This window comes from Pelophylax lessonae (assembly GCF_965119305.1).
Source record: "Pelophylax lessonae genome assembly, chromosome: 5".
Lineage (NCBI taxonomy): Eukaryota > Metazoa > Chordata > Amphibia > Anura > Ranidae > Pelophylax > Pelophylax lessonae.
The window spans coordinates 561,381,103-561,394,474 of record NC_138772.1 but is presented as its reverse complement, the minus strand read 5'-3'; the positions used below and the strand labels follow the sequence as shown (position 1 = coordinate 561,394,474).

At 55.2% G+C, this 13,372-nt stretch overlaps 1 protein-coding gene across 2 annotated transcripts in view; it reads left to right on the top strand.

Annotated features, from left to right (window-relative positions):
• Positions 1–217: 217 nt before the first annotated feature.
• Positions 218–13,372, top strand: part of KCNH2 (potassium voltage-gated channel subfamily H member 2) — a 275,734-nt gene continuing 262,579 nt past the window's right edge. For both annotated transcript variants that reach the window (XM_082258537.1, XM_082258536.1), the window contains exon 1: positions 218–1,073. In XM_082258537.1, coding sequence (XP_082114663.1) covers positions 998–1,073 — 76 coding nt within the window. In that variant the 5' untranslated portion in view covers positions 218–997. The remainder of the gene's footprint in view (positions 1,074–13,372) is intronic.

Here is a 13,372-nt window from a genome sequence, read left to right as displayed (position 1 = left end):
TTATTTGGGAACGCACTTGGCACCAACCTGTTTGGATTAATGGAAGACGCCCCACCCGTGGCTCCTAATTCCCCCTAACTGGGAACTCCCCAGGTCAGGGTTGGCACCTTGGACACGTCCTTGAGGGATTGGCGGGCCTTCGAGGTTTGGCCAAGTGGTGGTTGGGGGAGGTGAAGTTGTAGAGTGTGGGTGAGAGTTTTTACGGGGTAGCGTTGTGGGCAGCAAGGGTACAAAGCATGGTGACGTTCCACGGGCGGCGAGCTCCATGTGTCCCTAATCTACGTGACATAGACGGGGCCCAGAGCCCGCTGACGGTGGTCCTTCTTATCTGGGGAGGAGGCTCCGCGTCCCCGACAACCAGGCATTGTTAGCTAATAATAGGCTGACTCCTCAGCGGCAGCAGATAATTGTGAGCTTCCACGGACGGCGCGGTGTGACGAGCGGGGGGGTCCCTGTGGTGGTGTGCGCCTTTGTCTGACACTTCTAGTCTGTCTGCGCTTCATTTATATCACTCGTGCCTTGGGAGGGGGTGGGGGGGTGGGGGTGGGGTCGGGTTGCAGGGCACGGAAGAGTTAACCGAGGGCGCACGTGTTTTTCTGTAGACTGAAGTACAATGCCGGGCCACCAGCTGATCTGAATACAGGTGTGCGCGACGGCGTGACAGGTGCATTACGTATCCCTAGCATCAGGTAGGACCATAGGAGCCACCAATGACCCCCAACAAGTCCACAGGAATTGGCTAGCTGGAGGCACGTCCGTGTTTCTGGCCTCGTCCTCCGGTCCTCGTTGTGTTCCCATATTGTGGAAAAGCTCTCCGTCATCTCAGTCCGGAACTTTTGGGCTCTCTATGTCTCTTGGCTCCTTCACCGCTGTCCACCTGGTGGATGTGACTCGGACTCGGTCCATAGCGTCTTTGTGTGTGCAGTAGATGTGGCACCGACCACCCTTGGTGTGATCGCCAGAAGGACCGTGCACAGGACGGACTCATGGGATAAGGATGCCGGTCCGTAGAGGTCACGTCGCCCCTCAGAACACCTTCCTGGACACCATCATACGCAAGTTTGAAGGACAAAGTAAGTAACCTAACATCAGAGTGTGTTGGTGGAATTTATGATACCTTGAGATGCCCATTGTGGATATGACTCCTTATCCCTGGCTCAACCAATGGGGGGGGGGGGAGCTCCTGTTGCCCATCTCATTCAGGGTGGCAGAGATGGGGCAGCTTGTAGTACCCAGTGTGGTGGTGGTGACTCTTGATGCCCAATGCACAAGAGTCTTAGGTGTGGGGGGGGGGGGGTGACTCTTGATGCCTAGTTTTCTGGGGGAGTTCCTGTTGCCCTTCTCATTCAGGGTGGCAGAGATGGGGCAGCTTGTAGTACCCAGTGTGGCTGGTGATGGTGGCAACTCTTGATGCCCAATGCACAAGAGCCTTAGGTGTGGGGGGAATACAAGGGTGACTCTTGATGCCTAGTTTGCCCAGTGATCTGAAGTGGGGGGGGGGGGGGGGGTGACTCCTGATGCTTTGGCTCACATAATGAAGGAGGTAGAGGGATGACTCATGATGTCCAATGCGGATGGAAAGGGGATAACCTATGGTGCCCGGCTTAGTAGGGGAGGGCAGTGGCTCTTGATGGTGGGGGAGGATGACTTCTGATGCCCATTTGCCCAGTGCAAAAGAGGGGGGGGGGACTCATAATGCCCGGCTCACCCAGTGCAGAGCTCTTTTTTGTTTCACTTTTATCTCTGACTTTGTGTCGTCCTTCCTTGTTTCTTTACTGCGTCACTACCTGATACTGCCCCACTTTGCATAGAAGGACAAGAGAAGAGTCCCTATGGTTCCCATCCTTGTTTAACTTTGTGTCATAGTCCTATCATGTGCCTCATGACTCCGGTGTCAGTGTCCCCTCTCCTATCCTGTGCCTCATGACTCCGGTGTCAGTGTCCCCTCTCCTATCCTGTGCCTCATGACTCCGGTGTCAGTGTCCCCTCTCCTATCCTGTGCCTCATGACTCCGGTGTCAGTGTCCCCTCTCCTATCCTGTGCCTCATGGCTCCAGTGTCAGTGTCCCCTCTCCTATCCGGTACCTCATGGCTCCAGTGTCAGTGTCCCCTCTCCTATCTGGTACCTCATGGCTCCAGTCTCAGTGTCCTCTCTCCTATCCGGTACCTCATGACTCCGGTGTCAGTGTCCCCTCTCCTATCTGGTGCCTCATGGTTCCAGTATCAGTGTCCCCTCTCCTATCCGGTACCTCATGCCTCCAGTGTCAGTGTCCCCTCTTCTATCCGGTACCTCATGGCTCCAGTATCAGTGTCCCCTCTCCTATACTGTGCCTCATGGTTCCAGTGTCAGTGTCCCCTCTCCTATCCGGTACCTCATGGCTCCAGTCTCAGTGTCCCCTCTCCTATCCGGTACCTCATGACTCCAGTATCAGTGTCCCCTCTCCTATACTGTGCCTCATGGTTCCAGTGTCAGTGTCCCCTCTCCTATCCGGTACCTCATGACTCCAGTCTCAGTGTCCCCTCTCCTATCCGGTACCTCATGACTCCAGTATCAGTGTCCCCTCTCCTATACTGTGCCTCATGGTTCCAGTGTCAGTGTCCCCTCTTCTATCCGGTACCTCATGGCTCCAGTATCAGTGTCCCCTCTCCTATACTGTGCCTCATGGTTCCAGTGTCAGTGTCCCCTCTCCTATCCGGTACCTCATGACTCCGGTGTCAGTGTCCCTTCTCCTATCCTGTGCCTCATGGTTCCAGTGTCAGTGTCCCCTCTCCTATCCGGTACCTCATGGCTCCAGTGTCAGTGTCCCTTCTCCTATCTGGTACCTCATGGCTCCAGTCTCAGTGTCCCCTCTCCTATCCGGTACCTCATGGTTCCAGTGTCAGTGTCCCCTCTCCTATCCGGTACCTCATGGCTCCAGTGTCAGTGTCCCTTCTCCTATCCGGTACCTCATGGCTCCAGTGTCAGTGTCCCTTCTCCTATCTGGTACCTCATGGCTCCAGTCTCAGTGTCCCCTCTCCTATCCGGTACCTCATGGTTCCAGTGTCAGTGTCCCTTCTCCTATCCTGTGCCTCATGGTTCCAGTGTCAGTGTCCCCTCTCCTATCCGGTACCTCATGGCTCCAGTGTCAGTGTCCCTTCTCCTATCTGGTACCTCATGGCTCCAGTCTCAGTGTCCCCTCTCCTATCCGGTACCTCATGGTTCCAGTGTCAGTGTCCCCTCTCCTATCCGGTACCTCATGGCTCCAGTGTCAGTGTCCCTTCTCCTATCCGGTACCTCATGGCTCCAGTGTCAGTGTCCCTTCTCCTATCTGGTACCTCATGGCTCCAGTCTCAGTGTCCCCTCTCCTATCCGGTACCTCATGGTTCCAGTGTCAGTGTCCCTTCTCCTATCCTGTGCCTCATGGTTCCAGTGTCAGTGTCCCCTCTCCTATCCGGTACCTCATGGCTCCAGTGTCAGTGTCCCCTCTCCTATCCGGTACCTCATGGCTCCAGTGTCAGTGTCCCCTCTCCTATACTGTGCCTCATGGCTGTTCTCTCAACCCATGCTTTATATCTGCTTTCCCATGGTTCCTTTGTCCATGTTCCTTCTTCCATCCCATAGTTCCCCCCTTAGTGTCCCTTCTTCCTTAGGGTCACTACCTGCTGCTGCCCCACTTTGCATAGAAGGACAACCCCATCATTCCCATCCTTGTTTCACTTTGTGTCATAGTCTTATCCTGTGCCTCATGGCTCCAGTGTCCCCTCTCCTATCCGGCACCTCATGGCTCCAATGTCAGTGTCCCCTCTCCTATCCGGTACCTCATTGCTCCAGTGTCAGTGTCCCCTCTCCTATCCGGTTCCTCATGGCTCCAGTGTCAGTGTCCCCTCTCCTATCCGGTACCTCATTGCTCCAGTGTCAGTGTCCCCTCTCCTATCCGGTTCCTCATGGCTCCAATGTCAGTGTCCCCTCTCCTATCCGGTACCTCATGGCTCCAATGTCAGTGTCCCCTCTCCTATCCGGTACCTCATGGCTCCAATGTCAGTGTCCCCTCTCCTATCCGGTACCTCATGGCTCCAATGTCAGTGTCCCCTCTCCTATCCGGTACCTCATTGCTCCAGTGTCAGTGTCCCCTCTCCTATCTGACGCCTCATGGCTGTTCTCTCAACCCATGCTTTATATCTGCTTTCTCATCCTATGCCCCATTGTTCTTTTGTCCATGTTCCTTCTTCCATCCCATAGTTCCCCCCTTAGTGTCCCTTCTTCCTTAGGGTTTTTCTGTCAGTGTCCCCTCTCCTATTCCATGCCCAATGTTTCCCTGTCATTGTACCTCTTTCTGTCAGTGTCCCCTTTGCCCCAAGGATCCTATGTCTGTGTTCCTTCTCTCATCCCATGGTTGCCCTCTCAGTGTCCCCTCTTCTTTATGGTTTTTCTGTCTGTGTCCCATCTCTGATCCCATACTCCATGGTTCCTATGGCTTTGTTCTTTCTCCCATCCCATGGTTCCTCTGTCAGTGTCCCCTCTTCCTCCAATTCCTCTGTCAGTGTTTCTTTTTCCTCCAGTTCCTCTGTCAGTGTTTCCTCTTCCTCCAGTTCCTCTGTCAGTGTCCCCTCTTCCTCCAGTTCCTCTGTCAGTGTCCCCTCTTCCTCCAGTTCCTCTGTCAGTGTTTCTTTTTCCTCCAGTTCCTCTGTCAGTGTTTCCTCTTCCTCCAGTTCCTCTGTCAGTGTCTCCTCTTTCTCTGATTCCTCTGTCAGTGTCCCCTGTTCCTTATGATTCCTCTGTCAGTGTCTCCTCTTCCTCTGGTTCCTCTGTCAGTGTCCCCTCTTCCTCCGGTTCCTCTGTCAGTGTCTCCTCTTCATCCGGTTCCTCTGTCAGTGTCCCCTCTTCCTCCAGTTCCTCTGTCAGTGTCCCCTGTTCCTTATGATTCCTCTGTCAGTGTCTCCTCTTCCTCTGGTTCCTCTGTCAGTGTCCCCTCTTCCTCCAGTTCCTCTGTCAGTGTTTCCTCTTCCTCCAGTTCCTCTGTCAGTGTCTCCTCTTTCTCTGATTCCTCTGTCAGTGTCCCCTGTTCCTTATGATTCCTCTGTCAGTGTCTCCTCTTCCTCTGGTTCCTCTGTCAGTGTCCCCTCTTCCTCCGGTTCCTCTGTCAGTGTCTCCTCTTCATCCGGTTCCTCTGTCAGTGTCCCCTCTTCCTCCAGTTCCTCTGTCAGTGTCCCCTGTTCCTTATGATTCCTCTGTCAGTGTCTCCTCTTCCTCTGGTTCCTCTGTCAGTGTCCCCTCTTCCTCCAGTTCCTCTGTCAGTGTTTCTTTTTCCTCTGGTTCCTCGGTCAGTGTTTCCTCTTCCTCCAGTTCCTCTGTCAGTGTTTCTTTTTCCTCTGGTTCCTCGGTCAGTGTTTCCTCTTCCTCCGGTTCCTCTGTCAGTGTCTCCTCTTCCTCTGATTCCTCTGTCAGTGTCTCCTCTTTCTCTGATTCCTCTGTCAGTGTCCCCTCTTCCTCCGGTTCCTCTGTCAGTGTCTCCTCTTCCTCTGGTTCCTCTGTCAGTGTCTCCTCTTCCTCCGGTTCCTCTGTCAGTGTCTCCTCTTCCTCCGGTTCCTCTGTCAGTGTCTCCTTTTCTACCAGTTTCTCTCTCAGTGTCCTCTCTTCTTCCAGTTCCTCTGTCAGTGTTTCCTCTTCCTTCGGTTCCTCTGTCAGTGTCTCCTCTTCCTTTGGTTCCTCTGTCAGTGTTTCCTCTTCCTCCGGTTCCTCTGTCAGTGTCATCTTTACCTCCAGTTCCTCTGTCAGTGTCTACTCTTCATCCGGTTCCTCTGTCAGTGTCCCCTCTTCCTCCGGTTCCTCTGTCAGTGTACCCTCTTCATCCGGTTCCTCTGTCAGTGTCTCCTTTTCTACCAGTTTCTCTCTCAGTGTCCTCTCTTCTTCCGGTTCCTCTGTCAGTGTTTCCTCTTCCTTCGGTTCCTCTGTCAGTGTCTCCTCTTCCTTTGGTTCCTCTGTCAGTGTTTCCTCTTCCTCCGGTTCCTCTGTCAGTGTCTCCTCTTCCTTTGGTTCCTCTGTCAGTGTTTCCTCTTCCTCCGGTTCCTCTGTCAGTGTCATCTTTACCTCCATTTCCTCTGTCAGTGTCTACTCTTCCTCAGCTCCTCTGTCAATGTATCCTCTTCCTCTGGTTTCTCTGTCAGTGTCTCCTCTTCCTCCGGTTTTTCTGTCAGTGTCTCCTCTTCCTCCGGTTCCTCTGTCAGTGTCTCCTCTTCCTCTGGTTCCTCTGTCAGTGTCTTCTCTACCTCCGTTTCCTCTTTCAGTGTCTCCTCTTCCTCCACTTCTTCTGTCAGTGTCTCCTCTTCCTCCAGTTCCTCTGTCAGTGTCTCCTCTTCCTCCGGCTCCTCTGTCAGTGTCTCTTCTTCCTCCGGTTCCTCTGTCTGTGTCTCTTCTTCCTCCGTTTCCTCTTTCAGTGTCTCCTTTTCCTTCGGTTCCTCTGTCAGTGTCTCCTCTTCCTCCGGTTCCTCTGTCAGTGTTTATTTTTCCTCCAGCTCCTCTGTCATTGTCTCCTCTTCCTCTGGTTCCTCTGTCAGTGTCTCCTCTTCCTCCAGCTCCTCTGTCATTGTCTCCTCTTCCTCTGGTTCTTCTGTCAGTGTCTCCTCTTCCTCCGTTTTCTCTGTCAGTGTCTCCTCTTCCTCCGGCTCCTCTGTCCGCGTCTCTTCTTCCTCCGGTTCCTCTGTCAGTGTCTCTTCTTCCTCCGGTTCCTCTGTCTGTGTCTCTTCTTCCTCCGTTTCCTCTGTCAGTGTCTCCTCTTCCTCCGTTTCCTCTTTCAGTGTCTCCTTTTCCTTCGGTTCCTCTGTCAGTGTCTCCTCTTCCTCCGGTTCCTCTGTCAGTGTTTATTTTTCCTCTGGTTCCTCTGTCATTGTCTCCTCTTCCTCTGGTTCTTCTGTCAGTGTCTCCCCTTCCTCCGTTTTCTCTGTCAGTGTCTCCTCTTCCTCCGGTTCCTCTGTTTGTGTCTCTTCTACCTCCGATTCCTCTGTCAGTGTCTCCTCTTCCTTCGGTTCCTCTGTCAGTGTCTCCTCTTCCTCCGTTTTCTCTGTCAGTGTCATCTCTACCTCCGTTTCCTCTTTCAGTGTCTCCTCTTCCTCTGGTTCCTCTGTCAGTGTCTCCTCTTCCTCTGGTTCCTCTGTCAGTGTCTCCTCTTCCTCCAGTTCCTCTGTCAGTGTCTCCTCTTCCTCCAGTTCCTCTGTCAGTGTCTCCTCTTCCTCCAGTTCCTCTGTCAGTGTCTCCTCTTCCTCCAGTTCCTCTGTCAGTGTCTCCTCTTCCTTTGGTTCCTCTGTCAGTGTCTCCTCTTCCTCCGTTTTCTCTGTCAGTGTCTCCTCTTCCTCCGGCTCCTCTGTCCGCGTCTCTTCTTCCTCCGGTTCCTCTGTCAGTGTCTCTTCTTCCTCCGGTTCCTCTGTCTGTGTCTCTTCTTCCTCCGTTTCCTCTGTCAGTGTCTCCTCTTCCTCCGTTTCCTCTTTCAGTGTCTCCTTTTCCTTCGGTTCCTCTGTCATTGTCTCCTCTTCCTCTGGTTCTTCTGTCAGTGTCTCCCCTTCCTCCGTTTTCTCTGTCAGTGTCTCCTCTTCCTCCGGTTCCTCTGTTTGTGTCTCCTCTTCCTTCGGTTCCTCTGTCAGTGTCTCCTCTTCCTCCGTTTTCTCTGTCAGTGTCTCCTCTTCCTCCGTTTTCTCTGTCAGTGTCATCTCTACCTCCGTTTCCTCTTTCAGTGTCTCCTCTTCCTCTGGTTCCTCTGTCAGTGTCTCCTCTTCCTCTGGTTCCTCTGTCAGTGTCTCCTCTTCCTCCAGTTCCTCTGTCAGTGTCTCCTCTTCCTTTGGTTCCTCTGTCAGTGTCTCCTCTTCCTCCGTTTTCTCTGTCAGTGTCTCCTCTTCTTCCAGTTCCTCTGTCAGTGTCATCTCTACCTCTGGTTCCTCTGTCAGTGTCCCCTCTTCCTCCGGTTCCTCTGTCAGTGTCTTTTCTTCCTCCGGTTTCTCTGTCAGTGTCTCCTCTTCCTCCAGTTTCTCTGTCAGTGTCTCTTCTTCCTCCGGTTTCTTTGTCAGTGTCTCCTCTTCCTCTGGTTCCTCTGTCAGTGTCCCCCCTTCCTCCAGCACTACAAGGCCCAGCATGCACTGTGAGCCATGTGGGGTTGTAGTTCCTGGTGGTGAGGGTCTGTGTTGATAAGGTCAGCTGTTTCTGCGGGAGTATTGATCGGTGTAATTGATCTGTCCTTGTATTGATCTGACATCTACATGATTGTATTAGATGAGCTCTGTGCGTATTGTCAGTGTATGTTGGGGGAGAAGAATGGGGAATCAGGGAAATATTTCCCATCCAATAGACTGTCAGTGTCCTCTGCAGTTTCTGTCCAGTTGTCACCCGCGGCTCTCTCTGCCCCCTCACCGTTATCTCACACTGAATGGAAGTCATTAGGACGGTTTACGTTCCCGAGTGGGCGAACCTGTGCAAAGTTCTCTGTGTGTTGCTATAGATACCGATATCTGCAGCAGCCACAATGCAAACTCCACGTCCTGCTCTGGTGTGTGCGCTGCCTGCGGGGCCCTGAGACGCCCGGGGCCACTGTGTCCAGAGATGTCCACAGTTATGAGTCGTGCCCACATCTCATTCTGAGTCCTGAGTGTCGGGATCTCTGCATTCCTGTCCTGATTGTCGGGGTCTACGAGTTCATGTTCTAAGTGTCCTGAGTGTCGAGGTCTCCGAGTCCCTGTCCTGAGTATCCTGAGTGTCGGCGTCTGTGAGTTCCTGTTCTGACTGTCGAGGTCTCCGAGTTCCTGTCCTGATTGTCCTGAGTGTCAGGGTCTGCGAGTTCCTGTCCTGAGTGTCGGGGTCTCCGAGTTCCTGTCCTGAGTGTCGGGGTTCCCCCGAGTTCCTGTCCTGAGTGTCGGGGTCTCTGAGTCCCTGTCCTGAGTGTCGGGGTCTCCGAGTTCCTGTCCTGAGTGTCGGGGTTCCCCCGAGTTCCTGTCCTGAGTGTCGGGGTCTCTGAGTCCCTGTCCTGGGTGTCGGGGTCTCCGAGTTCCTGTCCTGAGTGTCGGGGTTCCCCCGAGTTCCTGTCCTGAGTGTCGGGGTCTCTGAGTCCCTGTCCTGGGTGTCGGGGTCTCCGAGTTCCTGTCCTGAGTGTCGGGGTTCCCCCGAGTTCCTGTCCTGAGTGTCGGGGTCTCTGAGTCCCTGTCCTGAGTGTCAGGGTCTGTGAGTTCCTGTCCTGAGTGTTGGGGTCTGCGAATCCTGTTTCGAGTGCCCTGAGTGTCGGGGTCTGCGAGTTCCTGTCCTGAGTGTCGGGGTCTTCGAGTTCCTGTCCTGGGTGTCCTGAGTGTCGGGGTCTTCGAGTTCCTGTCCTGAGTATCTTGAGTGTCGGGGACTCCGAGTTTCTGTCCTGGGTGTCGAGGACTCAGAGTTCCTGTCCTGAGTGTCAGGGTCTCTGAGTTCCTGTCCTGAATGTCGGGATCTCTGCATTCCTGTCCTGAGTGTCGGGGTCTCCGAGTTCCTGTCCTGGGTGTCCTGAGTGTCGGGGTCTTCGAGTTCCTGTCCTGAGTATCTTGAGTGTCGGGATCTCTGCATTCCTGTCCTGAGTGTCGGGGTCTCTGAGTCCCTTTCCTGAGTGTCCTGAGTGTCGGGGTCTGCGAGTTCCTGTTCTGAGTATCCTGAGTGTCAGGGTCTCCGAGTCCCTGTCCTGAGTGTCGGGGTCTCCAAGTTCCTGTCCTGAGCGTCTAGGTCTCTGAGTTCCTGTCCTGAGTGTTGGGGTCTTCGAGTTCCTGTCCTGAATGTCAGGGTCTGCGAGTTCCTGTTTCGAGTGCCCTGAGCGTCGGGGTCTGCGAGTTCCTGTTCCGAGTATCCTGAGTGTCAGGGTCTCCGAGTCCCTGTCCTGAGTGTCGGGGTCTCCGAGTTCCTGTCCTGAGCGTCGAGGTCTCCAAGTTCCTGTCCTGAGTGTCGGGGTCTGCAAGTTTCTGTCCTGGGTGTCGGGGTCTCCGAGTCTCTGTCCTGAATGTCAGGGTGTCTGAGTTCCTGTCCTTAGTGTCTTGAGTATTGGGGTCTGCGAGTTCCTGTCCTGAATGTCTGGGTCTGTGAGTTCCTGTCCTGAGTGTCAAGGTCTCAGAGTTCCTGTCCTTGGTGTCCGGGTCTGTGAGTTCCTGTCCTTAGTGTCTTGAGTGTCGGGGTCTGTGAGTTCCTGTCCTGACTGTCGAGGTCTCCGAGTTCCTGTCCTGAGTGTCGGGATCTCCGAGTTCCTGTCCTGAGTGTCCTGAGTGTTGGGGTCTCTGAGTCCCTGTCCTGGGTGTCGGGGTCTCCAAGTTCCTGTCCTGAGTGTCGGGGTCTCCGTGTCCGTGTCCTGAGTGTCAGGGTCTCCGAGTTCCTGTCCTGAGTGTCAGGGTCTCCGAGTTCCTGTCCTGAGTGTCCGGGTCTCCGAGTTCCTGTCCTGAGTGTCGGGGTCTCCAAGTTTCTGTCCTGGGTGTCGGTGTCTCCGAGTCCCTGTCCTGAGTGTTGGGGTCTGCAAGTTCCTGTTTTGAGTGCCCTGAGTGTCAGGGTCTCCGAGTCCCTCTCCGGAGCGTCGGGGTCTCCGAGTTCCTGTCCTGAGTGTCGGGGTCTGCGAGTTCCTGTTTCGAGTGCCCTGAGTGTCGGGGTCTGCGAGTCCCTGTCCTGAGTGTCGGGGTCTCTGAGTTCCTGTCCTGAGTGTCGGGGTCTCCGAGTTCCTGTCCTGAGTGTCGGGGGCTGCGAGTTCCTGTCCTGAGTGTCGGGGTCTCCAAGTTTCTGTCCTGGGTGTCGGGGTCTCCGAGTTCCTGTCCTGAGTGTCGGGGTTCCACCGAGTTCCTGTCCTGAGTGTCTGGGTTCCACCGAGTTCCTGTCCTGAGTGTCAGGGTCTCAGAGTTGCTGTCCTGATTGTCAGGGTTTCCAAGTTCCTGTCCTGAGTGTTGGGGTCTCCAAGTCCTTGTCCTGAGTGTCGGGGTCTCCGCGTTCCTGTCCTGAGTGTCGGGGTCTCCGCGTTCCTGTCCTGAGTGTCGGGGTCTCTGAGTTCCTGTCCTGAGTGTTGGGGTCTGCGAGTTCCTGTCCTGAGTGTCGGGGTCTCCAAGTTTCTGTCCTGGGTGTCGGTGTCTCCGAGTCCCTGTCCTCAGTGTTGGGGTCTGCAAGTTCCTGTTTTGAGTGCCCTGAGTGTCGGTGTCTGCGAGTTCCTGTTCCGAGTATCCTGAGTGTCAGGGTCTCCGAGTCCCTCTCCGGAGTGTCGGGGTCTCCGAGTCCCTGTCCTGAGCGTCGAGGTCTCCGAGTTCCTGTCCTGAGTGTCGGGGTCTGCGAGTTCCTGTCCTGAGTGTCGGGGTCTCCGAGCTCCTGTCCTGAGTGTCGGGGTCTCCGAGCTCCTGTCCTGAGTGTCGGGGTCTCCGAGTTCCTGTCCTGAGCGTCGAGGTCTCCGAGTTCCTGTCTTGAGTGTCGGGGTCTGTGAGTTCCTGTCCTGAGTGTCGGGGTCTCCAAGTTTCTGTCCTGGGTGTCGGGGTCTCCGAGTCCCTGTCCTGAGTGTCAGGGTGTCTGAGTTCCTGTCCTTAGTGTCTGGGTCTCAGAGTCCCTGTCCTGAGTGTCTTGAGTATTGGGGTCTGCGAGTTCCTGTCCTGAATGTCAGGGTCTCCGAGTTCCTGTCCTGAGTGTCGGGGTCTCCGAGTCCTTGTCCTGAGTGTCGGGGTCTCCGAGTTCCTGTCTTGAGTGTTGGGGTCTCTGAGTTCCTGTCCTGAGTGTAGGGGTTCCACCGAGTTCCTGTCCTGAGTGTTGGGGTTCCACCGAGTTCCTGTCCTGAGTGTCAGGGTCTCAGAGTTGCTGTCCTGAGTGTCAGGGTTTCCAAGTTCCTGTCCTGAGTGTTGGGGTCTCCAAGTCCTTGTCCTGAGTGTCGGGGTCTCTGAGTTCCTGTCCTGAGTGTTGGGGTCTCCAAGTCCTTGTCCTGAGTGTCGGGGTCTCTGAGTTCCTGTCCTGAGTGTTGGGGTCTCCAAGTCCTTGTCCTGAGTGTCGGGGTCTCTGAGTTCCTGTCCTGAGTGTTGGGGTCTCCAAGTCCTTGTCCTGAGTGTCGGGGTCTCTGAGTTCCTGTCCTGAGTGTTGGGGTCTCCAAGTCCTTGTCCTGAGTGTCGGGGTCTCTGAGTTCCTGTCCTGAGTGTTGGGGTCTCCAAGTCCTTGTCCTGAGTGTCGGGGTCTCCGCGTTCCTGTCCTGAGTGTCGGGGTCTCCGCGTTCCTGTCCTGAGTGTCGGGGTCTCCGCGTTCCTGTCCTGAGTGTCGGGGTTCCACCGAGTTCCTGTCCTGAGTGTCGGGGTCTCTGAGTTCCTGTCCTGAGTGTCGGGGTTCCACCGAGTTCCTGTCCTGAGTGTCGGGGTCTCTGAGTTTCTGTCCTGAGTGTCGGGGTCTCCGAGTTCCTGTCCTTAGTGTCGGGGTCTCCGAGTTCCTGTCCTGAGTGTCAGGGTCTGCGAGTTCCTGTCCTGAGTTTCGGGGTCTCCGAGTTCCTGTCCTTAGTGTCGGGGTCTCCGAGTTCCTGTCCTGAGTGTCAGGGTCTGCGAGTTCCTGTCCTGAGTTTCGGGGTCTCCGAGTTCCTGTCCTTAGTGTCGGGGTCTCCGAGTTCCTGTCCTGAGTGTCAGGGTCTGCGAGTTCCTGTCCTGAGTGTTGGGGTCTCTGAGTTTCTGTCCTGAGTGTTGGGGTCTCCGAGTTCCTGTCCTGAGTTTTGGGGTCTCTGAGTTCCTGTCCTGAGTGTCGGGGTCTCCGAGTTCCTTTTCCTGAGTGTTGGGGTCTCTGAGTTCCTGTCCTGAGTTTTGGGGTCTCCGAGTCCTTGTCAAGAGTGTCGGGGTCTCTGAGTCCCTGTCCTGGGTGTCGGGGTCTCTGAGTCCCTTTCCTGGGTGTCGGGGTCTCCGAGTTCCTGTCCTGAGTGTCGGGGTCTGCGAGTTACTGTCCTGAGTGTCAGGGTCTGCGAGTTCCTGTCCTGAGTGTCGGGGTCTCCAAGTCCCTGTCCTGAGGGGTGGGGTCTCTGAGTTCCTGTCCTGAGTGTTGGGGTCTCCAAGTCCTTGTCCTGAGTGTCGGGGTCTCTGAGTTCCTGTCCTGAGTGTTGGGGTCTCCAAGTCCTTGTCCTGAGTGTCGGGGTCTCTGAGTTCCTGTCCTGAGTGTCGGGGTCTCCAAGTCCTTGTCCTGAGTGTCGGGGTCTCTGAGTTCTTGTCCTGAGTGTTGGGGTCTCCAAGTCCTTGTCCTGAGTGTCGGGGTCTCTGAGTTCCAGTCCTGAGTGTTGGGGTCTCCAAGTCCTTGTCCTGAGTGTCGGGGTCTCCGCGCTCCTGTCCTGAGTGTCGGGGTCTCCGCGTTCCTGTCCTGAGTGTCGGGGTCTCCGCGTTCCTGTCCTGAGTGTCGGGGTTCCACCGAGTTCCTGTCCTGAGTGTCGGGG